The sequence below is a fragment of the Drosophila yakuba genome, chromosome 3R (genome assembly GCF_016746365.2).
Source record: "Drosophila yakuba strain Tai18E2 chromosome 3R, Prin_Dyak_Tai18E2_2.1, whole genome shotgun sequence".
Lineage (NCBI taxonomy): Eukaryota > Metazoa > Arthropoda > Insecta > Diptera > Drosophilidae > Drosophila > Drosophila yakuba.
Window position 1 is genome coordinate 9,496,322 of NC_052530.2, and position 27,197 is coordinate 9,523,518.

The following is a 27,197-nucleotide window of genomic DNA, read 5'->3' on the forward strand; positions in this document are numbered from 1 at the left end:
CGTGAATCGAACGTGGCGCACATCAGTCGCCAAGCACCGTGCTCGGTCTCTTGCAAATACAAAAAGATTCAGATACACGTACTCGTATTCGTACGCGTCTGCAATCCGCGAAGTTTTCGATTCCATGGGAAGCTCTTTGGCGACGGTAAGGTGCCATGGTCTCCCCATAGCGGATATTCTACCGACTAACTCCTTTACATAGGAGCGGAATCACCTACTCACCTTAAATCATTTCTCAAAGTGCTTACCTTCGCAAATAACTAAGATATTAAAGTGCATTGCTAAAGGCAAATACAATTAATCCGAAAATAAAAAATATTCAGTGAAGTGCTGGCTAAGAAAACTTATTGAATTACTACGGCTAGTTATAGCCTCTGATTGGATTTTCCCAAGTCGTCCACTTAAAGGTAAGAAAACAGCAAACTAAGAAATGCTTAATTGTATGTAAGAGAAATAATAAGTGCAGCACTTAATTATAAATGTTTAAATGACGCCATCGATATGACTTTAAATCAAACTGCAACATTTACCTTTTTACGTCATATTTTAAAATTAAGATTTTTATTTCTCAAAACTAAAGTCCTTCTGAAGTAAAAAAATGAAAATGGGTTCTAGACGAAAAATGATTTTAGAGTCACATAAAATTTGATTCAGTTGTCATCATAATTTCGAATTTCTAAAATATATCTCAATATAAACAACTTTTCCTAGGCTTGATTTTAACCCGAAAAAATCAATATGTATACATATATATATAGGTATATATTCTAGATATTGCTAAAGGATCTCTATTCATTTAACTTCCTTTCAATACCTCAAAATAATATATGTATAAAGCAAATGTACATTTAACTAAAATATTACAAAATTCATAATTACATTGTAGGCTGCTTCTACTTCAGCAAAAGCCCCAAATAAGTCCCAAATTCTTGAATTTATTCCAACTTGCCCGTCGTGGCCGAAACTACAGAGTTCGAATGTTTATGATTTGTACACCGAAATCGATCTCACACGGACAGTGTCGGTGAGAACAATAAGAATTTAGTCGCAGTTCGAAACATGTTATTCGAACTCCGGAGGAACGATCTCTCTCAATAAGAACTTGTTCGAAAAGCGGAGAGCGGTGCTTTTCTAACAACCGCTCTTTCGAACTCACACACACACACACCGATGTGTCGTATACGTATCCGTGAGATACACTTTGTGGCAACGAATTTCAGGTTTAGCGGTTGATTCGAAACGTTCTTCGCGTTCGCAAAGGTAGTTTCGGCATTTGCCCAAGAGCGAGCGAGACGGCAGAGCAGCGCAATGGCCGTTGTCTCTCTCGCTCACTTTTCGAATAATGTACGCTGCACTTGGACGTCGATATGTAGCTCTACTTGCTCGTACTCGCAGATACAATTGGACGGGGGAAATGGAGAAGTGTGAGTGAGCCAGAGCGCTGGCGTATCTGTGTTTTTTATTGATGCTCAGAAATTTGAATTATGCCCCGGCAGTCAAAGTGAGACATTGGCGCTTCGAGCACGTATCCGCGGATACACCGGAATAACAAAAAACAAAAAACACAAATAAAAAATAGCTTAAACAGCTTGAACGATCCAACACTCAGCTGTGCCGCGTATACTGTTAGATTTTGGCGAAAAATGGATGGACTGCAAAGTGCTTGCATCGTGGCTGGCTCTGATGGACAGTCATAAATTCGGCGTGAAATTCGCGCAGATACTTAGATACTCGGCTATCCCGCATATACTTATCGAGATCTGTGACAAATTGCGCGTGTGTGTTTGTGATACCAAAAGCCGTCCAAATTTGTAGCTCAGCCCTTTGCGGCCAATTACCCATTAGAATCAACAAAAACATTCGCCTGCAGGTAGAACGCAAAAGTCTAGCCAGTTTGGCCTCAGGATGCCATCGGATTAATTTCCCAGATATCCTGCTGGTTGAGACAATTATACCTTTGTGATCCTCCACGGCGATTTCCGCACTCAGCATAAGTGAAATTCGTGGTTCAGTGCAGTGAAAATCAGAACAAACTCACTTCTACGCAGGTGAACGCCGTCGGCTAACTAAAATTGTGAGTAAACGAGTTTTACGGCTGAAAATATTTTGAACGCTTTGGAACAGCTTAAAACAGCCATTGAAAGTCTAAAGGATATTTATACGCTTAAAGTTTTTGTTTTGTATTTTTGGTGCTTTTTTTTCAGTGTTAAAATATTTTGTAGCAATATTTTATCAAAAGCGATCTAGAAAAATATAATTTTTAGAAAAAAACTATCTTTAACAAATAAATAGTTAAAGGTTTTTAAGTAAATTTATTATTACCAACTTAGATTTTATTTTAAAACTTGGAGAAGGTTACACTTTGCATATTCGAATTTCATTGTAGCATCACAACAATAGCAAAATTTTTAATAAAACAAATTTTGTATATTTGAATTGCCCTAACTTACTTGAATAGACTTAAAAGCATTCGTTAATTATATTTATAATTATTTGGGCTGATTGCTTCTGAAGATATTCCATAACAAATAATTTAATTTGAATAAATAAATAAAATATATATGTTTATCGGTAGTTACCGAACCCCGAAACTACAATTTATATATATCCCTATATCTGGGCTTTGTTTCTGTATTATGTGTTTCAGCAATTTTTTATAGGGTTGCGTGTGCGGTATCAACGCAAAGAATTTTCACTTCATTAAAGCGAAATGCAGCCGCTTTTGAAATAATTAAGAGGCACAAAGGCAAAATGTCACAGCGAATGAAAAATGCCTAACAAGCGCCGCATATAGAAGGTTAATCCAGACACATAGCGTTATATACCGAGCCCAAGTAGGGATAGGGATGAAGAAATACCCACGATATATGTATGCCAAGACGCCATGGGGCGAACCTGAAATTATGTAAAATAAAAGAAGACGCACTGGGCTGGAACTTCATGGGACTTTGCCAATGACCGAGGGAAGACGATGCTCCTGGGCAGTATTCCACATCCCGGCATGGCATCCCACATGTGCTCTAGTCGTAAGTGGATAAAATTCCACTTGATGTAGGTCACTTTCATTCGCCCATCTCGCCGAGGGTGGGCCAAGATCAAAGAGCTGGAGAACTGGCGGGTTCGATTGCATAATATGGGCACAACACTGAGACAGTTGCAGGCCCTTTAACAATCCCACTCCAAATTGCAGTCTATACTGCTAATTGGAGGGAAGAGGCCAGTCCAAAGTTCTTCGAGTGTCTTCTGCAGCGCCGTAATTTATTTGGCCTGCGCCTTGCGGAGACATTCATCATGGCCTAACCCCGGCTTCTCCTGACGCCCCCTCAAACCTTTCAACTATACTTGTTCATATTTATAAATCAAAATCTCAAGCACGCAAGCTGAAAATTTGTGCCAGAGTCGTTGATCTATTGGCCGCAAAAATGGCAGGCACTTCTGTCAGGAATAGAAAACCGTACAATAAATGCTAGAGTAACAAAATGAAAAGACACAAGACCGCAAGACAAATAATGAATACGAAAGAGGTTGAAATAGCATTTTTATATTTCAAGCCATTTCCTTAGACTTAAAACAAATTTATTGAACCCTTCTAGTTTACTCTTTATGAATACTACGAGCAAATACATCTAATACTAATTATCTGTAACAAAGTCTAAAATAAGTCTCTGAAGTCTTAAGTAAGTCTCTACCCCAATTTATCCTAATAAATGTCCGATTAAACTCCTCTCCAAAAATAAGACTACAAGTCAAGGCTACACGACTACAAATTTATGGGTAAACAGTGGCCAAACCATGATACATTACAGAATTGAGATGTCCTTTGCCAGAAACAGGACTACTGTAAGGATAATTCCGACTCAAACATTACGCAAGAGATCATAAATTATCGGAGTGGAATGAGATGACAAGCTGAACCACAAATGGCCGCTTGCAGCGAGGATCGGAATCGATGATTGGTTTTGAGTTGGGAAAACAATTGGAGAACTCATAAAAATTATGAGAGCCATGACAAACAAACAAACAAACCACAAACAGCAACTGTGACGAGGGTTGCCACGGCAGAAGGAGATGCATGTTTAGGGAGTGAGAAAAAAGACACAAAAAGATGAAGAGGAATAATATTTATGACTATTTTTATGAGGTGCTTACAAATTTTTATGACTTTTTAATGGGTCCGCACACTGTGTCTGGCCCTCTCGCTTCCTCCCGAGCCTCCATATGGGCAGCGTGAGCGGGACAACAAGTGTTGCCAATGAGTGTGACTGCGCGTGCGCAAATACCTTTTATTTATCTTTTTTGTTCTGCTCTTTTTTTTTATTTTTTATTTTAGAGTTGAACTCGTGCGTACCGCAGATTGAGGTACTAGAGCGGCGTGTTTACATGCACACAAGCTACGCCCCTGTTGACAACAAACGCTAAAAATTATGATTTATGGCCAGGGCTCGTTTGGGTACAAAATCCGTAATGGTGACGACAAACAGCTCGGTGACATTCGTAGGAGAAATAAATGCTGTGGGTGCTTTGTTCGCCCCATAATTAAGATGGTGGCCTCAGGGCCGGTGACGTAGATGATGACGATGATGGAGTGCTCAGAGTTCCTCGATTGTTTGTTAGGAGAGTCTTTAGGCAAAAACGGATTGGGATATGCTTGAAATTAGCTGGGCTGGAGGTAGAACTAGTAAGAGTGTCAAACCTTTTGGATTTAGTACATGGCTAAAAGTAAAGGGCTCTTAACTATTAAAAGACGTTCAGTCAAATATAGATTGCAATCAATACAATCAACAAGTTTATAACGAATGGAAAAATGCGGTGTAAGAGAAGATAAACAAGAATCAAGAACTTATTATTAAATCACTATTAATCACTGTACACTAAATGCTCCTCACTTTAAATGATTATTTATGAACTCTATTTTATAATGCTATTTTTCGTTTTTTACATTGCTCGAAAACAATCGATATCTGGCAGAATTGTTTGCTTACTAATCCTAACTTCGTCTATTGATTATGCAAAAGTTAATCATCTTAATTGGGCAGATGCTCAGCGGCTTGCTCACAAAAAGTTCGAATAGAAGAGTCAAGACCCTTTAAAGAAAAGAAAACCCTTTTCAGCTGTCGCCCTGAAATAATTCCCCAATTGATTTATGGCATCGCCAGTCGCATGTGCAACTCAATTGCTGTTTATTTACTCTCACTCTGGCTGACTCCTACCCTCCCATGTAGCCGTAGCTTAGATAGGGTCTGATCCTACCTGTGGAAATGTGAAATGGAAACGCCGGGGACGGGAAAAGGAAATTCGTTCTGCGGTTTAAGTATCGGGGCAAGGAGAAATTTCACTCCCATTCGGAGGCATATTAAAAGTGTTTATATAACAAGGGAGGAACAAAAGAAAACTCTGTTGCCCGAGTCCAAAATGTCGCTGAGTTCGGTTCGATCCCGAAAGAATTGTCATAATTTATGGCTTTCTTATGAGCTCGACCGACGATCGCCAATCTAAGACAATGTCTGCCTCTCCCTCTTCCTCACCATCTCCCTCTCCCTCTCCTACTGCTTCTCATTTTCTTCTCCAGTTCCCTGTCTCTTTCGGTGCCCGAAAAATTCGTCTGCGTATTTTATTATTCATGGATTTAATTAACACCAATTGAACCGCTTGTCGCCTCAGCGCCGACTTAAACTATTTGGAAAACAATTTTCAAATTCGTTTAATTTATGGCTTCTGTCCATATTCCCCTCTCACAGTTTTTTGAAATTTTTAATTTGCGTAAAAGTGAATTTTTAATCGAAAGACGACTAAAGTCTGATTTTCCAAAATACATCTGGAGTATAAGAGTTATTACATGTTCGTATGATCCCTAGGTACATAAATATATTTTTTTAATATTTTTAAATATGAAAACTTCAGCAAAATAAAAAAATTGTTTTATATCCGCTTGCAAATCAATTTTCATTATGAACTTCGAAACTTTGGCTGCTCTCAGTACTTTTGGTTCGGGTGCTGTTGTGGTTTTTCACCTAATCAATTTTCACCGCTTTTATTCGAATTGCCACCAAATCGATTTGACCCTAGGTTGTTCAAATATCTGCCAGTCAAAGGTTCAAAGTCAGCCAAGACCCCGATCCTATAATTTCGTTGATTTCGGCCTTGTTCGGCTTAAACACGGGCGCTTGCCTACAACTATAATTCTCATATTGCCAGGTCGAAATGGTTTTCTCCAAAGCACCGTTACCGGCCTCTTAAAGCCTATAATCGCTGGAGATCGAGAAGAGCTTAGTAGAAGGAAGAGTGGGAGGGGAGGAGGGGGGTGGCAGACTCCTGAGGGCAAGCTTACAACATTTCCTTAATTTTTATTTTTTGTTGTGTTTTCCCCGAGAACCCTGCTCATCAAATAAATCTCTGTCCAAAGTTGAGCATTCGCTCCTTGGGTTCTTGGCCAGTTTCGAATGGCGTACGGCATTTTAATTTAAGCCCAAGTTGAGAGCTCCTTTCATTTGGCCAACATGCTAAAGGGTTAAATTGCCCACTGAATCAAAATTATTGGTTTCAAGCCTCTAAAAAGGACAGGGAGGTGCGGGGCTTGCATTTGGTGCATTGTTTTTGGCCAATGTTCGCCGTTCTCTGCTGTTGTTGCTTATTTAGATACCCTTTAAACTCGGATTATCCACATATATATACAAATTACAAGAATTGTCAGACTCTCAATACAGTTTTCTCACATCCTCAGACAAGGCTTTCGAAGGGACTGGGTAAATATTATATTTAGATCGGTTTGAAATGGTTTTCAATCTTTGTAAAAATATTCCCTAATAGATTGAAGCGTATTTTAAATTCGGCTTTTACAAGTAATTTTGCCATCTTCGTTTTTAGTTTTGGGCATGTTCATGTGCAGCGGCCTCTTGGCTTAGCTCTTTTGCCTTATTTCCTTTTTGCACTTTTTCGGCTCTGGGGCGATTCGAGAGCTCCTTTCCTTTGGCTCCTTTGAAAGCGGAGGGTCAATGCTTTTGTTTGCTATCTGCGCAGCGGAGAATACGAGTTTTCCGCCATTGAACAAACATGCCCAAGACCAAACCAAGACTGCAATATCTGCGATGGTTGCATCGCGAGGAGTGGGTCTGGCCAGCAAGTGCAGCCCCAAGAAGTCTCCGCCAAGTGTGTCCAGAAGAGTGGGCGGTCCCTCGGCATTCCTCGGCCAACAGCTCTGGTACGTGAATACATATATATAGTATCCACTGCGGAGGCTAAAATTGCATGCTTAGACAGACCCAGCTCTCTCCATCAGCGGGAAATAAGAAAAAAAAACACTCTTTACCGTTCTCAAAGAAATAATAATAATAACCAAGTAAAAGGCAAGTGAAATTATCAGCGGTTAAGGAAACACTTCGGAGGAGTAACCAATCAAGAGCAGTAACTGGGACAGAGGCTTTCAGGTTAAGTTTCTAAAAAATCCTGTAACCAGCTTCCTCAGCTCGTCTGTTCAACGGGTATTATTTATTCCATTGCCCATAAAGTTGAAAAAAAAGGTGTCATAATTAAAAAAAAGCTTAAAACACTATCTTAGGGATAAAAATGAACAATACAAATAAATATTCACGAGAATCTGTAGCCTCGGGGCTTGTATAGCGATCGCCTTGAAATAATAATAATAAGTTGGAGCCAAGAACTGGCTCTCACTCGAGTTATCTTTACTTAAATGGAAATACCTAATCCCCCGCAGCTTGCCAATCGCAAAAAGAGATCTTAATGCAAAAAGTGAGCAGCAAGCAAAAGGATTTGTATTTTCAGAGTCTTTTTATCAATTATTAAACATTTTTTCGATTTGATCTACTCTATAAATATAGCAAGGAACCTTATTATGTTGTTTAAATAATTTTAAAATGCAGTGCCCATCTAATACCCCATCCTCTCATTTCCAGACTCCAGTCCACCACTTCGACCCCTGGCTTCAAAATGGATCCCGACTGCTTTGCGATGTCCTCGTACCAGTTCGTCAACTCGCTGGCCTCCTGTTATCCGCAGCAGATGAACTCGCAGCAGAATCACCCGGGGGCGGGCAATTCGAGTGCGGGCGGCAGCGGGGGCGGGGCGGCCCCAGTGGTGCCCAGTGGCGGTGCAAACGGGAGTCAGGGCAGTGCGGGGGCGGGCACGCCAGGAGCGAACGATTATTTCCCAGCAGCGGCGGCCTATACGCCCAACCTGTACCCAAACACACCGCAGGCCCACTACGCCAATCAGGCGGCCTACGGCGGACAGGGAAATCCGGATATGGTGGACTACACGCAGCTGCAGCCGCAGCGACTGCTCCTGCAGCAGCAGCAGCAGGTGCAACAGCAACAGCAGCAGCAACATGCGCATGCAGCGGCAGCAGTCGCTGCCCAGCAGCAGCAGCAGCAACTCGCCCAGCAGCAACACCCGCAACAGCAGCAACAGCAGCAGCAAGCCAACATCAGTTGCAAGTACGCTAATGATCCAGTGACGCCGGGCGGAAGTGGGAACGGCGGGGTTCCCGGTGCTAGCAACAACAACAACAGCGCCAACAGCAGCAACAACAACAACAGCCAGTCGCTGGCCAGTCCACAGGATCTGTCCACCAGGGACATTTCGCCCAAACTATCGCCCAGTTCAGTGGTGGAGAGCGTGGCCCGATCCCTGAACAAGGGCGTCCTGGGTGGAAGCCTGGCGGCCGCCGCTGCCGCTGCCGGTTTGAACAACAACCACAGCGGATCGGGTGTGTCCGGAGGTCCTGGGCACGTCAATGTGCCGATGCACAGTCCGGGGGGCGGGGACTCGGACTCCGAGAGCGACAGCGGCAATGAGGCGGGCAGTAGCCAGAACAGCGGCAACGGCAAGAAGAACCCGCCGCAGATATATCCGTGGATGAAGCGAGTGCATCTCGGGACGAGTGAGTACTAATTGTGATGTTAAACTACGATAATAGATAGCAAAGCAATTCCTTATCAAAAAAATCTATCAGAAAATGTTATTAGCTAATTAATTAGAAGAACCGTCATTGTTAAGAAAATTGAGCTATTACACTTGGTTTTTAACGTACTTAAGAACTTTACTGATTCATGGCATCTTAAGATCGAATTAGCTAGAATTGAGCTCCATAAATCAACATCCATCCAGCGATAACTCACCTCAATCGGTGCGTCATTCAGTGCTCATTACCACTTCTTCGAGACACTTGCCTCACCAACTGGAAATGGGTGTTGCAACTGCCAAGCAGCAAATCTTGCCCAGTGCTTAGCACCAAATTGTCTGGCAAACTGTGCCCGCGGTGAATCTTGTCAAAATACATAAACAATAACAACATTTCCCTCGCACTTACGCTCTCCGGATTTTCTCCAGATCGGAGGAAGGTGAGGGAAAGAAGAAATGCTGCGTGAAAAACTCGACCGCGAAAATCGTAGCTCGGGAAAATTGTAAACAAACGTGAAGCGATCCCATCCCGCAGCGAAGGCCGGTCGACTCCCACAATAACTCATAATACCGCCGCAGATACAGATGCCGATACAGATACGAATACGGATAAATATATACTAGGTATCTGGACAGACAAATACTGCGGCTTGATATAAATCTCGGCACCTCGCGCGGTTTATATTTAAATTTAACAGAACAAATTTCCACCCGAAACTTGTTGGGCTGGAAAATTGTGAACGAAAAATTGTTCGGTGATTTTTCATCATGTCTCAGGCGCGCACACAGATTTTTCTTTCTGCCACCCCCGCCGCCGTCAGATTCCCCATATTTCCACCTTTTCTGACCCATCGACAGGGCAACTCACGAAGTTGTTTTGGGGATCCAAAGTGTAATCAAATTATTGAGAAGATTCTTCATACTCGCCGGTGGTTGGGGGAGATTAATTGGGTTGCAAATAGTTTGACATTTGCATGGATCTGCCTGGCTGCAAACTTTCCTGCAGCTCGTTTATTATATTAGTTTAAAAATAATTAAATATTTCTGTTCAGGTATAAATCATTACATTCAGGTTCTGGGAAATATTTTGGTGAGTCCTAGCGGCTGTCTCATAAATCAAATAGCGCACTCATTACCTCTTGGAAGTATAACGAATGGCACTTGAAATTATTCAATAAAAGAATTAAATATATGGATTTTCTCCCGATGATAGGGTTAATTGCTGGTCAGTATCTTGCATTTCCATATTTGCTTATTCAACCAGCTCTTGACAACCCGAAATCACAACATGTCAGCCAATTAAAGCGACGCTTAAGTGCTGCCACATGTACCTCATATTTATAGATAGTCGCAACGCCAAGTCAGCAGATACAGATTCATATAGACTAACAACTTGGCTGATTTTCCATTTCGATTCGCGGAAAAACTTGTTCTCCATTCGGCTCCAATCAATGGGGCACATTGTTATTATTTATGTATCTGTTACTCATGGCAGCCGGGCAATAACAACAAGAACGGCGTGCATTTGTTATGCAAATTGCGGCAAGTGGAAGCGTGGAAGGAATTGATTGCAACAGGCAGAGGGGTGCAGCAATGAAGAGCATGAACTTCAAGAGACATGAATGAAGTACGCTCAGATGCAGATACATTTGCAGTTCATATGTAAGAAAGACGCACTCAAAGATCTGAACGCAGGAAATCGTGTATTTCTACCGGGGGAGAACTCGTGTATCTGGGCATCTCCGTCTGGCTCTGCCATTTTCCTTGAGTTTTCATGCATCGCCGGGATTTAATTACTTTCTTAATCATATTCGGTTGAGGGCAATGTGAAAGGCAACCATCTATACAACTATGTTATGCAGCTATATCTTTTAATATATAATTAAAAGAACAACTGTAGTTGATCATGGAGTCTATTATGTAAAAGGTACACTGTAACCGTGCAATTATGTGTAAATATTTGGTCGGGCTTAATTTTTTTTACCAGTTGTGCAGTTGTACCTTTTGGCAACCCTGCACTAATTGACCTCTTTTTTTAGGAACAGCCTGGTGGACAATTAGCCTAGCCACTTTTATCGTCCCAGAGCACAACTTAATTTTCGACATCAAATGTCTTTATTAGAAGTTATTGCAGGGTGTGTTGGCATGTGCAGGATGTTCTATAATTGCAGCCGAGCGAAGTTAAAAATCACTATTAAAAAACGATGTTGCAGGTGCCAAGCAGCGCAAATGCCAATAATAAAGGGCAATCTTGAGGGTAGCATCTAAAAAGCAGGCGCTGATTAAAGTCCAGTAAATATAACAGCAGCAGCTACGGCAAAAGCAACAACCAACATCATGTTAACAATTATGCAAATTTCGAGTGCATGTTGCTCGCGTGGAGAGGGAAGAGGGGAGTAGGGACCGTGGGCCAGGGGGCCAGGGGAGGGGCAGGGCCCGGCTGATTGCATATAATCACGTCAAGTTGTTACTGTGGCAACCATTTTATAATGCAAAGAAAAAACGCCAGCTCAAACGCCATCTTCAGAGAGAGGAAATCGAGGCGAGGCTGTCTGAAACAGCCTGTTTCTGCGAAACACTTTTCGCAACTATACTTTTTAAGAGCTCCTGGCATCAAGTATCTGGCAATAAGCACATGAAGCTGCATGTTTGCTTAATATCGCATGCAGCCTTGTGAAGTCGTTTGGCATTCATTTGGGAAATTCATTCCCTAATTGACAAGACCGAAGCTGGCAGACCTCCAAGCAGATCATCAAAAGATGTCAGCCAGTGGATACCTGCAACACATTTAGATTCAGATACAGATTCAAAGATACTCATGCTGCCTGCCGAAATGTCAAAAGCCTTTTTAGTCGTCGCTCCCTTCCTCCATATGCATATTGACAATTTGTTGACATTTCTATCTGCACATTTTCCATTCAAGAAGGCCGCTCCCCAATTAGTGGGCTGTTTTTGATTTAAACAATCTGCTAGGCTATACATTTTCCCTAAAGTCGCCCCAGCAGAGCCTTAAGTTAGCGGCTAATTGCACATAAAAATATACTCAGACTTGCATGCAACTTTTGCCTTAAAAATTTCCATAAATTGCTCACAATTCGTGTAATTACCGAGTATCGTGTCAATAATGGTAACTAACCAGTAGAATGAAAACAGAAAACAGAAGCTGTACCAAAAATGGACACTCCAGAAAAATAAATCTAACGCGCTGGAAAACGCGACCAGCTAAAAGTCTATTTTATAAATCTAAATTGCAAATATCTGCAGTTCTATTTCCCTTGCCGATCGTGCCGTTCAACCCGAAGGCTGTGGCCACTCGATGCCGCAGATGCCAGGATGCTACACAAAATTAATAGTTTGCAAACGAGTTGAATGCAAGATACAAGATACACGATGGTTGCTGCTAGGCAGCAGATTGCATCAGAAGCTGGAAATACACTGATCCAAAAAAAATAATTTCATGCGTAATCCGGATTCAAGACGGCTGCGTTCCTCTTCTAATATTTGTTAAACTCTAAGCATTGCTTAGGAAAGAGAAATATCCTGCTTTCTTCAGCTTAAAATAGTGTCAATAGTCAGTGTAGACTCAAAAATTATAATCAATATTAGGAGAACTGAACATCCTTTATTGTAAATTTATCGATGCCTGCACATCTAGTTGCAAACTTATTCACTTCCGAATGAATTGTGCGACTTTAGTTTTTTGTTTTAGCTAACACTTTTTAAAAATTTTTCAGGTTTCCCCTATGTAAAACCTACTCAAGCCACTTCTGTTCGAAATTAAGTTAAAGCGATTGTATTATAATTAAATATAAGAAATATCAGCTGCATATATACATACATACATATATCCATACATACATATATCCATACATAAATTGATTGTTTTAAAAAAGTTCTTGAATGGGGATTATATTTTTCTCTGTATGGGCACTGGGGTTAAGTTCCCGGTCTCGGAAATGGTCCGGGATCTGGTCTGGGGTGTCGTTGTCTGCTGGTGGACCTGCTGCTGCAGATCCAACTCCTGCCGCCATGCTGCCTTTGCGCCTGCCAGTCAGAATCCGGCGATGGAGGAGCTGAAGATGCAGAGCCAGGAACGAAAACGCGCCCGACACTCGCTGGTCAATTACATTTTCATTAACTTGGGACACGACTTTTCAAATAGCTTCGTTTAATCATAATGATTGTTATTACTTTTATTTCGGGGCTGTTCGCGTTCTAAGGTCCAAGAAAATGAAAATGATTTTTATAATGCCCACCGCGCGAGGTGAATGCAAAATGCCAGACATCGGCGCAAGGTGCTGAAAGTGCAGTAGAACATAAATTTATTTCGCCGCTCCTCCGGCTCTCAGATGCCGATGATGGTCCTTGCCAAAGCCCAAGCCCATTATTAGGCAACTCTGCAGTATTCTGGACCGCTAATATGAGCCTGAATGCAGAGGTGCCTGTCGGATTGTTTTACACCAAGCGTCACTTTTTGGCACACGAAACACAGAGTGTATTTTGCTGGCGATTGTTCTTAATGAATTTGGTGCCCCATTCAGTTTTCGAGGGATGCTGCTAAGAGAACTCATCACTCTGCTTGAATTGAAATTCATTCGGCTTTAAGTTGGTCAGATACGGGCACTGAAAGAGCAGCAAAAAGCCCACAACAAAGAGCTGCATAAAAAATGTAAAAATATTGATTAATATTGCCTTCACTGAAAAGATATTTAATTTCATTAAATGAAAATGTTATATTTGAATGTAAATATAATTCACTTTATACTTATATGTAAGCCACATTTGGAGATATTATATTTATGTTACACTTTTATTTATTTCACTATAGTAGATGGCAGACTAACCAGAGTTTTTTAAAATATTCAAATTAAAATGTTGGAAAAAGTAATTAATATTTGTTTATACAGTTGTTATTATAGAGGGTTTAAAATATATAATCCGTTTAAATGTATTACAGTGTGAATGCAATTAGATTCTAGATTCTATTCCCCCACATCATTTAATTTGTTTGTAGGTCAACTCTGGTGCAGTTCTATATATACACACCTAGTTCGTACCCAAAGGCATTGTCTGCCTTAAAAATATCACTCATCGGATAGCTCAAATCAGTCTGTGAAGAAAACGCTTTTAAAGCGTCTTCAACTCACACACAAAAAAAGATGAATGATGACCCGAAGAGCTTGTTGTTTATGAAACTTAGTTGTCCATTGATGCCTTCAAGTGGCAGTCGGCCACATTTTGGCCAAAGCTAATAAAAGCGCATAAAAAGGGGGGAGAAGGGGGGTGTACTCTTCGAGGGAGACAGTAACAATGGGGCCACTCGCCGCAACAAAGACGGCAATATTTAAAGAGCCAACAATGGCGCCACTAATGACTGATGATGTGCCAGCGCTGATAGATACAGATACATCTGTGGATGCAGCTCAGGAACCCACATATGTATATAGATATAGATACGGTTTTTACAGAAACATTTCGCTTTGATAGGACATTCTAATGGACTTGCACAGCATCTGAAAACTGAAAACTGTTTACTCTTACTCCATTGTTTAGAGAGCCACTGGATTGGTCAGTGCATATATCTATATCTGCCAGATACTCAATTGCCGCCTGGGAAGGGGGAAAATTAAATTGCGAATCAAGCAAAGTAATTGCGATTTGAATGGTGAAAAAGTGCGAGCCATAAATTCAACGTAGTGTCACGGCAGCGCTGCAATGCGAATTTATCAAATTCAGTCGCAAATTGGCGCACATCTGCAGATGGCCATGGATTGCCGTATCCCCATCTCTCCACTCCAGTATCCAATTCTCACCCAGTTACCGTTTTCCCCTTTTCCTTTGGCCTTCTTCCTTTGCCGAGATACGCATAGAATATTAATCTCTTTGCGCATTAACTTAAATAAAATGACGCAATGGCGATAAGCGAACAGGACACAGTGGGTCGTAGGGGTATATTCAGTGATTAAATTGCGGAAATTCCAGAAAAACGGCTGGCGAGTTCCTTTCCTATCTTACTTATTCTAAGATATTAAGAATAGGCATTGTTAAATATCTTTACTAGCAGACGCCCTCACGAAATTTTATTTTTATTTTATTATTTTATTTTCAAAACCTTGTACGCACTTCAACGTATTTCTCTAAGTTCTTTAAATTATCCACATCTCAACTCAGCTGCCCACTGTCCTAAAGCTTAACCAGGAACTGGCTGCGGACATAGTACATTGGGACCTGGTCTCGACCGCAGACCTTTGCTGGGTAGCAAACAAAACCAGAGTTAAACGAAAACCATCGCAAATCGCATACAATCCGAGATGAAATTGTGAATTATTAATGCAGGCGGTAAAACTATTTGGCTGAGTAGACAAACCCACAAGTGAGCCGGGTTTTTGGATCCCCTCCCCGGCTTTAGCTGACTGCGGGCTGAGGAGCGTGTGCTGCCACCTCCTCCATTGAAAATTGAGTTACACGCGTGGTTCGGGTGTGTGCGAATGTATCTGGCAGATACATATGTATCTGCTGTCTACGGCTACGTGCCCCACGAACTGGCTTACATTTCGCAGATTAAAACCGTGCTGCCCGTTCTGTGCCACCTGAAGCCAATTCGATTTAAATGTCTGGCACTTCCACTTGGCTTTTCCTGGCCATATTTTGTACCAGGCATTGAATTGGGCTTTCTTCCTGTGCATGGCATACTAAACTCGCCGGGGTTCAAGGGTCAGCTCCACGTCTTTACCGCGTCTGTGTGTGTGTGTGTTGTCCCCCTTTTGCAGTGACAGCTCGAATGCAATGGCAACAATTGCAATTTGTTAGCAACGTTCTGGCCTGAGGCCCAGGATCACTTTGGCTTGGGCTGGCTTTACTTTCAATACGCTCAAGGTTGCACCGAAAAAAAGTATAGAGGCATATTTATAAAAACAAAAATAAAATTATTGAAATCAAAAAGAAAATAAAAAAGTAACAAAAGCACCTGCCTTTGGATACGAAGCTGTATTGTAGATAAATATTTATTTTTTGTTGTCTAAAAGTTTAAAAATTATTAATTTTATTATTTACTTTAAATACATTTGCTTTGCAATACTAAAGACTCTTCAAAGACCTACGAATATATATTTACTCTAGATGTAATATATAATTGAATATACAAAAACGGTAATCCTTAAAAATATAATATCTTTCAACGGCCTACATGAAACGAATACGTAACGTTTCGTGATACAGTCTAAACAAATGAACCAAATAGTGAGATATTTCGTCTTGTGCAGTACCAGATACAGATACATTTGCTGCACTTCGCGCTTCATTAAAAGGCGGGCGGCGACTCTCAGCTCCCAGGCCCTTTGGAGCTCCTTCTCCAGCTCCATTTTCAGTTCCCCACTGACGACAGCAAATTTGCACTTTGCTCGGACGGGCAAAAATAAGGGTGAGTCGTCGGGGAAGGAAGAGTCGAAATTAAAAGATTTTTAAAGACACCTTTGTAGCAAGTCTTGAAAACTTGTTCCGCGCCCAGACTTCACCATCTTCATCTTCATCATCGCAGCCTCGGTTTCAGCCTCCGCCACTGACTCGTTTCTCTGGTTTTAATTTCGTTTCTTTTTCATTTTTGTCTGCTTTTTTCGTGTTCACATCTTCTCTGACATGTTTGCTGGGCAGCCATGTTGAATACTTTTGTTTTCTAAAAGCGAAGCTTGCAAATACATCACCTTTTTTCGTCAAGTTAGGTTTCACGATAATTTGGCAGAGCTTGCTGTGTATCTCGTATTCCCATTTAATTAACTATGCGGCAGTATTATAACGTGGGTTGAAAACTTATTTATACAAGAACCGGTAGAAAGAGGCATATAAATATTATATATAAATTGAATAAATGGCAGAAATCAAAAAACTGCTTCAAAAAACAACAAACATCTACAGCTCTATTAGCAGAAATTCGAATATAACTTTCCGTTTGATTAATCGATCTCAGTAGATCGGCTAATGCCTTGTGTAGTATACTTAATCTCAGCCCATTGACCTGGGCCACTTTTAATGCCTCAATTTCAAATCTGTTTGCTTAGGTTTGCTGTTATGCAACCCAGAGCCAATCAGATAACTGGACTTAAATATATCATAAAAATCGCATTAACTAGCGAATTAATAGTAGAGAATACGGGTGCAGTAACGCAAACTTAAATGTAAATTGTTTGCCGTCCGTCTGACGAATCGCAAATGAATTGCCTTGCCTCTCGGCACAAGAAATATGGAATATAATTGAAGCTAACGCCATTGACAGCAGCTTTTAGCCCGCTCCCGCCGCACTTTGCATTAATAAAGAATTCATCACAATTACAACAATTGCCACAGGATGCAATTTACAAAGGAAATTATTAATGGAAAGTCAATGAGTGCGACGCGAGTAAATCAAAATCGCGGAGCAAAAAATTCTTCAACGTGCCCGTGATTGATTACAGAGCTGCGGTCGGATGTCTGGGGGCCTGGACCTGGACCTGGTCCAGAACCAGAACCAGAACCAGATGCAGAACTGAACCGAAGACCAGGACTTGTGGTCATCAGCGCCAGTCAAAGACCCCGAGCAGTTAATCATGGGGCTGCGGGAAAATGAAAATGAGCGAGAACTCCAGAAGCCAGACGACGACAATGCCGCATTTTGTAGCGCGTTCATTCAACTGCAGACGACAGGACACTCATTAAAAATGGGTGCACCGCTACCGAGCGCAGGGTATCTAGATCAGGGGGGGTATCTCGGTTGACGCGGTCTTTTCACGGGGGAGAACACACGAAAAAACAGAGAACAGGTTTTCAGCGCAGCTCGGCTAATTTATGTGCGCATGCGCGACGCTCGGGAGGCTCCCTACTCGGGAGCCCCATAATTAACTGAGGTAGTCATTTTGGATTCGAACACGAACACACTCCCCATTTCGGATGTGTATGGTGTGTGCACATGGTCAGCATCTCCTTCTGGCGGGAGAGAACTCTTTAAATCAGAGATAAACGATAATTATCTGAGCGAAAATGCGCGCATAAATAATTTGCAAGAAGTCACATTAAAAGTGTATCTAAAAGATACGCCAGGCCTGATAACCAACCGCTCGGCTGGTTCCTTGGTAAGTTTCATGTGCCTCTCGGTCCATTGGCCTGCTCGGACCCTGGGAGCCTGCGCCACGACGCGCCATTAAAAATTAAAAGCTCATTAATTATGCAGATAATTCATTTATTATATTTTCAACACAATACAAGCTACAAGCGGCATAATTTGTTTCCCAGCTCATTATGCCAGCGCAGGATTGAGGAATGGTGTTCGGGGCTGGCAACTGTCTCGAATTGAAAACAATTATGGAAACCTCTCCAAGGGTTGATTGTCTATTGCCGGGGATATAGCACTTCCAGGGGAGGGCACAAGTGAAGGGGGTTTGTCGGGAGCGTCACGTGTCTCCCGGGGGCGTTTGCTTGGCTTAATCCGCGAAAAGCACTTAAGTCCTAAGTGTCCAAACAACAGGTTGATTTCGATGGTTGGCTTAATTGGCTTTTGATTCGCTGGAGGAAGGAACTTGGAGTTTAATACAGAAGGGATTCATTACGAAGATACAAGTTCGACTCTGCGGGCCCACGAAATAGCTACGCTGAGCACGAAAATTACTTTAATTTGAATAAAAATCAACTATTTTAGAATGTTTAACAAATATAAAACATGTATACTTGGTACTTTCAAGTAACTTGAATGTCAACTAATTACGTGGAATTCAATACAAGTGCGTGGAATGCGAACATCCTTTAAATTTACGATCCAAAACGGCGTTGGCATGTAAAGGCATTTCATTCTATTGCTTGTTTAACTTCCTCATGTATAAAAACCAAATACATTTGTTTCTTCTTCTTTTTTGTATTTCATTATTTAATACAAGAGATTACCATAAATTAAATGTAATTTTGTTGCTATGAAGGATTGGAGAAGTCTTTGCCACCGGATACCATATGCTTCACTATCTGAACAAAGTTCTTCCCATTCCCTCGGTTACCTTCAGGGTTCAGACCGTTCAATTTGCCAACGAACCGCATCAGTTGTTGGCCAAAAAGTCGAGAACTAGAGCTTGTGGCACATGATGTCATTTCAGTTGAATGGCTTTGCGTAAGTGAAGAAAACGGCGATAAAAGAGCTGGAAATGAAATGCTGGGCATTGTGGCGGCTGTCGGGCTGACGAAACTGAATGTGTTCGTGTTGACAACAAACACGGAATATAAATTGAAAAATGCTTTAAAGCGAAATAATCAATTTACTTCTTGACATAATTTCCATTTTTCACGAAACCCAGCCAAAGGCAGCCACGCGAATGCCCAAAAGAATGTGGGCGGGGTGGGTGGTAAGTGGGAGGGCGTTGGGCGTTGGGCAAGGCCACGCACAATTCGCACCACAAAACAAGAAACAAGAAACAAAAAACAATACAAAAAGTTTCCCCCCCAGGGTCACCAGAAATTGGCTGCATCCCATTTCTTGGAGTGTTTTTAATATTCTTGCCATTTTTCTGACCGCCATCCTGCGACTGCAGCGCTTCCTTTATTTGAATTGTGATTAATGATCAAGCTGGGCTGCTGCTTCTGCTCCTATTTTGCTTAGGAATTGCCACACTGTCCATCCCTCATCCTCATCCATCCCCAGCCACGCTGTGACAAATATATCCAGACAGAGGCAGACAGGAGTTGTAACTACGATTTAATAGTGCTTTAATGGTCTGCGGACATCGATGGACACCGAAACACCTGTTGTCTAGCACGTGCTGTATGCCACGAAGTGGGTGGAGTTAGAGGTAGATATAGAGGTAGAGGGGGATAACACTTTCATTATCACAAATGTCACATCATTTGTCGCCTGCCCCCAAAAATAACACACACAAACACAATATGACTCAAACCGCCGGGCAGCATCATTTATCACCTAAGGAATGCAACGCGCAGCGCAAGATACAGCCTGCCGAATAGAGGACCAGATACATTCTCAGATAGCCCGGCGACCGCATACTTGATTAATTTTCTTTTTCCGAAAGAAATTAACCCGAGCGCTGCACATGCCTCTTCGCGACCCCGCGGCGGCCCCTTTGACGGCCCCATCTGCCTTCGATAGTATGTATGTATATCCCTCCGATCGGGTCGGTCCCAGGGTCCAAGATTTATCTCTTCCAGCAGTTCTCAAGCGTGGCACCTCTGGCTGTAGTGTCTGATTTATTTCTGGAACTGTTCGAGTTCGAAGCATATTTTTGAGGGAATTTTTACTTTCAGAGAGCCGCAAAATAGCTCGGAATTCTTTGTCAATTCAAGCGATCTTGGCCGAGATCACTTTTTGTCTTTAATTAGTTCAATTTGTGACGGAATTCCTCCCTGACTCGCTCTCGTCTCTTATGAGTAATGACCCGCGGCTGGAATTGTGACATTGATAATGATTTTCCGTTAAACGACTCATTAGCCCGGGTTGAGTCGCCTGAGTAGCCAACGATGATCGGAAGTGCGTTGATTAATGATTTATGAACCTTCCTTTTGAACACCAACCTGATTCAACAGACCTGCACAGGGAATGAGCTCGTCAGTTTGTTAATATATAAAGTATATGTGTCCTAACAAGAAATTCGTACTGCCAGTCAATTCATAAATAGGGGACTCGAGATAATATTGCCATGTTTAAAGCTTACAATTCGCTGTATAAGTACAACAAGTTCAAAGTTGTTGTTGCACGATAAGATCAAAACTGAGGCCGCCTCATGATCACGCTCTCCTCGCTTCTAAATAACACAATTCCATCGTATCCCAGGTGTTGGGATCTTGGAGTGCCGCACACGTTGCTGACTAAGATGACGATGTTGAAGCGAAGTGTTTTTTTTTTTCGCCTGACCAGACGCCGGAGCGTTGACAAATGACCAGTACAAGTGTTTGTGACAAGCCGCAAGTGTGTTTTTGTCGTATTTTCTTATTTCTAGCAAGCAGAAAACAATTAAACTTCGGCTCGAAAGGCGCGGTGTCTGACCTACGCCAAAGGTTTTCAGCTTAACTTTACCTTTAAACCTGCCAGAGATCGAGCCGTATGCAAATCCCGTGTCAATCTCGGACTATCGGGGAGTATGCAAAGAGACACTGGCGAAACATCATGTTCAATGGGAACATGAACATCCCATCCCGGCCAGACAATGGCAATTTGAATTGCAGAACCGATCCCGATGACACTGCGTTCAATGGAGCTCCGAGCCCGATCGTCACTTAATAAATTCTGAAACAGATTTTGCATGCAGGCCGAAATGGGATGCACCAAAAATCAAATTTCCAACTGATATGTTAAGCAGCTGTCAGCCGAAACTCGCCAAGTAGCCAAGTACACTTGACGTCATCTTACGCGAAATGCAAATGAAGTGACCAACAACTCAGGGATCTTCCTTCCAGTCAAAACGAAGTGTTAATGCTCTTTTAGAAAAAGTTCCTGAAAAAAATTCGCCTAAAATAGTTAATCGGTAGATACCATTTCAGAGCATCGCTTTATGAAATATTTCAGATTTTATAATATTAATTTAGGGTTCAGCTCCATTTAACCTTACATGTAACGTCAATACCCAAAAGTAGGGTATTAGTACAAAGGCAACGCCACAAATTCACACACAAGTCGATTCTTCATTCTTGGGGCGTTCTGTTTCGGAAATATGTGCACATATACTCATATGTTTGTACATGCAAAATCCAATATGTCTATATAGTATTTCACAAATGCCCAGACACAGACAAAGATACAGCGCGAGTCTGAGGCGCTGGCATCCCATCCCGATCCGAATCCATACCCTCCCATCCCATTGAGGTGGCAGGGAAATGGGAACAAACTTGTAAAACGCTTCGAATGTTCGCTCATTGGCGCTGTCAAGAGATCTGGCCCCTTGGACGCTCCCCTTGCAAGTGATATAAGCACCAGTGATATGACATGCCAGGTGCCGTTGGATTCGAATACGAATACGAATACGAATACGATGGGGCTGCTTTTGGATGATGCTCTGCCCTGTCAACTCGTTGGGGGCTTTCGCCTTAGATATTGCGCCTGGCCATGACGACAGTGATGCGCTACTTACTCGCATGTAGTTAACCAAAAAATAAGAAAAACATATTATGTATTTAGTCGAAAGACCACGAGAGAGCCAACAGAGATCGCAGTGTTGACACTCGGCTGGGACTCAACGGGTTGCGGATGTGTGTTGATCTTTAGTCGGAAATCAACAAAATCTGAGTGGGAATTAGTGGCTGATGATGCCTGTGATGGTGATCTTCAATGGAGGGAGGAAGATTTGGAATAGTGGGGTTTAATCGGACATAAAGAGCAGAGATGCAAGTTTGCTTTATAAATGTTTTCGGCTTTTTGAAAAATATTCAAACAAATTTTGATTTAATATTTTTTTATTAATTTAATATCTATAAAGCTAGGATACTAAAAGAAAGTGAGCCAATTTTCGACTTTAGGTGCTCAAAACTCTTGCAGATACATTTCGCCATGCTAATACTTTTCCCTCCATTCAGCCCTTGAGTGGTGTAAACAAATTGCTACATATGACAGCAGCGTTTGACAATTGTAAATGGTTGGCGGCAGTGCAAGTGTTCAGTGTCCATCCTGTCTTTTGTTGTCTCCCTACAAGGCAGACTATAGAAAATAATAAAAAAAAAGAATGTCTGCGACCCTTGTGGTGAACTATGGCCACTGTATATATTGATTTGGCAGGACGCATAGGCAAGGTCAGGACTCTTGCTTATCAAATAGTAAAGGGCACTCAAAAACGTCTGCACATCATGCATCAGTCGGAAGTCTGGCAAGTTTTGGAAAAGTTTACACCAAAAAATAGAAGACGACGTCCTCTAATGGTAGACTAGAAATATTACTTGCGGTATCAATTTTGATGGCCTGACTGACAGTTGCAGCATATCGAAATGGGTCAAGACTAGTGCAATTCAATTTGTGGCCACGACCAGCAGTTGGCCAACTAGAAGGAAGCATCTTCCCATTGCCAACTGATCCGGATGACTGATGGAGCCGATGCCGGTTGTCTGGTTACTGTCTGCTCGCTGTTTACTTGGTCATTAGTTTAAGCCCGTTCAGGATGGCAGCCAGCTGGGGAAGTGCAGGAGCTTTGATGTCGGCGCTATCCCTGCGCTTGGCCACACTCAAACTCGCTTTAATTAAATGAGCGGTAATTAATTTCAACTTTAATCAGAAATTCCATTTAGATTTTGCCGCTGATTGATGTGGCTCGACATCTTCCGCCAACGTCACATCGAAACCACTAAACTGTGACAGCAGCAACCGCGGAGGAAAACTTTTGGAAGTGTGTGGGCGGTTTTCTTTTTTTATGATTTTTTTTGTTAAAGCGGCAACAGTTTCATGGTGTATCTTTAAGTAGGCAACATAACGTTACATGTTTATAAAAGACAAAGTTCGACGGAAGCAAATTGCAGGGGGTTTTCAAGCTTTTTAAAGGCAAAATATAAATACTCATGAAAAATGAAATAATAATATTAATTACCAAATAAAAAGCTGTTTATTAGACTTTAACTCTTACTAAGAATAACACAAGCCGTCCTAAGCCGTAAATCGAACTGCCTTTAACTTAGCAAATATGCCGTGACCCATGTTAGCTATGAATCAAGCGAGACAACAATTTCCCAATATCAAAGAGGGACGCACTAGCAAGTCAGCGGTTGCCGTCTATCACATTGACTGACTGCCACACATTTGGCAGATATAAATACTAGAGATACAGATACAGAGAGCTGGCAGAGCTTCGTCTCAACTCAACTCTTTTTTGGAAATCCAAAACAAAGCGGGCGGGCCAATTGACTTGGCCGTAATAACACGCCACGGTAAATGGCTTTTAAAAGTCTACTTTGCCACAGCACGCCCCCTCATTACGAACGACGCGCTTTGAACGCCCTCGTGCAGTTCGCCTCGAAAAAAAAGAGAAAAACCCGATCCAGATGACAGAATAGTTTTCGGAGGCGACTTGCAAGGAACGGGAAATTGTCATTATCTTCCGACGATTGCAGATACAAGGATACAAGTTTTCATCAACCGGGGTGAGATACCTTCGCTGAACTCTTTGGGCCAAACACAATTCCAGGCATGAACTTTTTCGGGTGCCACCAAATGGCAGTTTGGCACGTCATATTTATGAAAATGAAATGCGCAACGTTGCAGAAAATCACAATATAAATGAGAGAATTAACTGCCTTGAAGCGGTGAGAACGCTAGGGGGATTGGGTAAATGGTGGTGGTGTCCACTTGAACGTTTGACGATTGCCTAGAAACGCCTTAAAATAGTTAGCTTTAGAAACAAATGACTTTCGGGTACTCGCAGTAGAGAGGTTTGAAATGATTCTAAATAATAATAAACTTTAATTTATTACATTTAAGTGCTTTTCGATTACATATCTGTTTAAGCTTCCTGCTATTAGGTCGGAATTCCGGTATAGGCTCAGTACCATTACAAAAATAATCTCTATGGTATAGTAAATATTTGATTGAAGCTTTAACTACCTTATTCAAAAACTTTCTTACAAATTGTTTCTTCTTCATTATTAATGGATTGTTTTGCTTTAAATAAAATCACTCTTTTCCTGTTTTGCAACTGTACTAACAAAGCTTTTCCTTGTTTCCTCTAGGTACTGTGAATGCCAATGGCGAGACGAAACGACAACGGACCTCATACACCCGCTACCAGACGCTGGAGCTGGAGAAGGAGTTCCACTTCAACCGCTACCTGACCCGCCGCCGCAGGATCGAGATCGCGCACGCCCTGTGCCTCACGGAGCGGCAGATCAAGATCTGGTTTCAGAACCGGCGCATGAAGTGGAAGAAGGAGCACAAGATGGCCTCGATGAACATCGTACCCTACCACATGGGTCCATATGGCCACCCGTACCACCAGTTCGATATCCATCCGTCGCAGTTCGCGCACCTGAGCGCATAGGACGCGTGGCACTTTTCGGGTACTGGTTAGAGACTCAATCAGTTGTATCAGGAACCATATCAGACGGCGGCGGCGGCCTCGGCGGCCAGTGGTTATCAGTCGCAGGACGGTGCTCCAGTGGGTGGTGGCTCGGTAGGAGTGGGTGGCGGTGCGGTGCCGGGCTCGCTGGCCAACGGTGGCAGCAACGGCAGCGGTCCCAACTCCCTCTTCTCCTCCGCCGCCTCCAGCTCCCAGGCTCCCGACTGCATCAAGTATCCGCAGGAGTTCTGATCTCAGGTTATCATCAGGCAGCAGCAGCACCAGCAGCAGCAGCAGGATAATTTCATTGATCGGAATCAGGAACGGGACTTCAAGCAGCTTTTGGAGTCGGACTGTGAGCCCGATCCAGAGCTACAACTGGAGTTCAAGGCGGACATTGTCGAATGCAACTTGTTCTGCTGCTGAGCTGAGCTCTGTCCGCCTGCCACGCCCCTGTCGCCTCATGCCTGCCGCCTACCGCCTACCGCCTGTCGCCGCCCGTCGATCAACCAACATCCAGTGATGTTTCTTGTTTGCAACTGATTCGTGTTAAGCTAAGAAACGAGCCACATCCGCTTGGTTCGTTTGGGTTTATGATACTGGAGGTGGAACCCGGAGCAATCGCCATTACTCTTTAAAAAAGAAATCATCAATTTTTAACTACTATTTGTGATACTCTGAGTCTAACATATCAACATCAGATTATTCACGTCGATTTGTATCAATAACATTAATATATGATGTTAGTTTGCTGTTGAGACATAGGCATATGATTGATATAACTTGTATAATTCGAAGTTGGGTGTTACCCCTTTCTCATTCTCTACATCTTTCTGTGCGAGTGCTCCAGAGTCCTTCCAGTATGATGAATCTCTTTCTCTAAGCAGTATTCGAAAAGCCGTTAGTTTGTAAGCCTAGCATAATTTTAGCACGTAAGCTGCACGATGAGCATACAAAGCTATCGAGTTGAACAAATCTAATATCTGCAATAATTTCAAAGTGATTTCTAATTAACATTAGGTCTTCGTTTGTATTGGCCCCAACCTTGATCCCAACCAAACCCCCACCCAGCAACCTCCAGGAAGTCCTAAAGAGTGTACTTAATTCCTAGCTAGTAGAGAACATAACTCTAGTTACCCACATAAGGCTTTGTTTAGTTTGTAAATAGCAGAGCGCCCCAGATCGGGGATCGCCTTTTTATGTTTGTGTTTCGTCTTGAAGAGAAAATTTGAAAGTATCTGCAACTGTTTAATTCAATTTATTTTGAGTGTTTGCGTTTGTGTTGTTGAAATTGCTCTAGCAGCTTGAAAAATGCTTTACTAATTTTATCAAAAATCAATCGTTTTTAATTGCCACTGAAGAACAAATTCGGAATATAAACAGGAAGTAAAATATTTCAAAAGTAGCATAGAAAGTGCTATAGTTAATCAGAGTTTTCTTTATAGCAGCAGCCGATCCTTGCACTTTATTTATTAAAAGGCCTCTCAACAATGTCTGTAAATTTAATTCGGTAGTTAATCGATACAGTAAGCCAACGAAATTTGATTAAAGCGTGAATTGTTAAATCCTAAAGCTGGGTTTCCTACCCATAACCGTAATGTAAAGTAATTATTTATGCTGTACCATTCGCTAAGCTAAGGTTAGTGCATTCTAGAACTATCGGTAGTATATGTCAACATAGCTCGTAAGCCTAAATTATGTATATCGAATTAGCAAGACAAATTTTAGAAAAAACAAATCAGATTGAGCAAGGCAAAGCAAAACGAACAAAACTATGGAAAATGAGAGAATCAAAAAAATATACCTAGCACAAATTAATTAATCGTTTTTTGTTTCCACATTTTGTATATTTGTTCAATCTTAGTTTGTACATTTTCGATTATGTGTTCAATGCAATTGGTTGGAACCATACTTATTTTCGCAATCAATTAAAAAGAAAAACCATTTGAAGTTTTGGGTTAAGGGGCACTCACAGTCCGCCAGGACAAAGTGGGCGCAAAATGTTTAACTGCATTCCATGTAAAATAAAATTACGCAACTAATTTTTAATGAACTTCGCATGTATACCTTAATCTGGGTTCGATTGCAAAGGCAACTATTAAACAAAAATGGAATCGAAAATAAAAACTGATACAACTTCAAGAATGAAACCGCAAAACTATACAAATATAAAAAAAAAGTATGTAAACATGTATGAATATGGCATAAAAAAATAAAAACTATTTTAAAGTGCAAACCTTTATGTTCTTTATCTGACGATCAGTGATCGACAATAATATTGCAATCTTATTA

General features: G+C 41.8%; 1 protein-coding gene across 2 annotated transcripts; it reads left to right on the forward strand.

Annotated features, from left to right (window-relative positions):
- Nucleotides 1-27,063, forward strand: LOC6536121 (homeotic protein Sex combs reduced). Of its 2 annotated transcripts, none has more exons than XM_015192089.2 (3): nucleotides 1-407; nucleotides 7,911-8,896; nucleotides 24,580-27,063. In XM_015192089.2, exons 2-3 carry the CDS (start codon nucleotides 7,945-7,947, stop codon nucleotides 24,885-24,887), a joined length of 1,260 nt encoding a protein of 419 aa, XP_015047575.1. In that variant the 5' UTR covers nucleotides 1-407; nucleotides 7,911-7,944; the 3' UTR covers nucleotides 24,888-27,063. The 2 variants fall into 2 exon arrangements, with proteins under 2 accessions (XP_015047575.1, XP_002096729.1); XM_002096693.3 differs by lacking the exon at nucleotides 1-407 and adding an exon at nucleotides 1,477-2,074.
- Nucleotides 27,064-27,197: the final 134 nt, after the last annotated feature.

Excerpts from the sequence above, each read along its gene's own strand:
- LOC6536121 (XM_015192089.2), top strand. The coding sequence starts at position 7,945 with ATGGATCCCGACTGCTTTGCGATGTCCTCGTACCAGTTCGTCAACTCG. Across the intron at positions 8,897-24,579 it reads GCGAGTGCATCTCGGGACGA|GTACTGTGAATGCCAATGGC; the intron begins GTGAGTACTAAT and ends TGTTTCCTCTAG.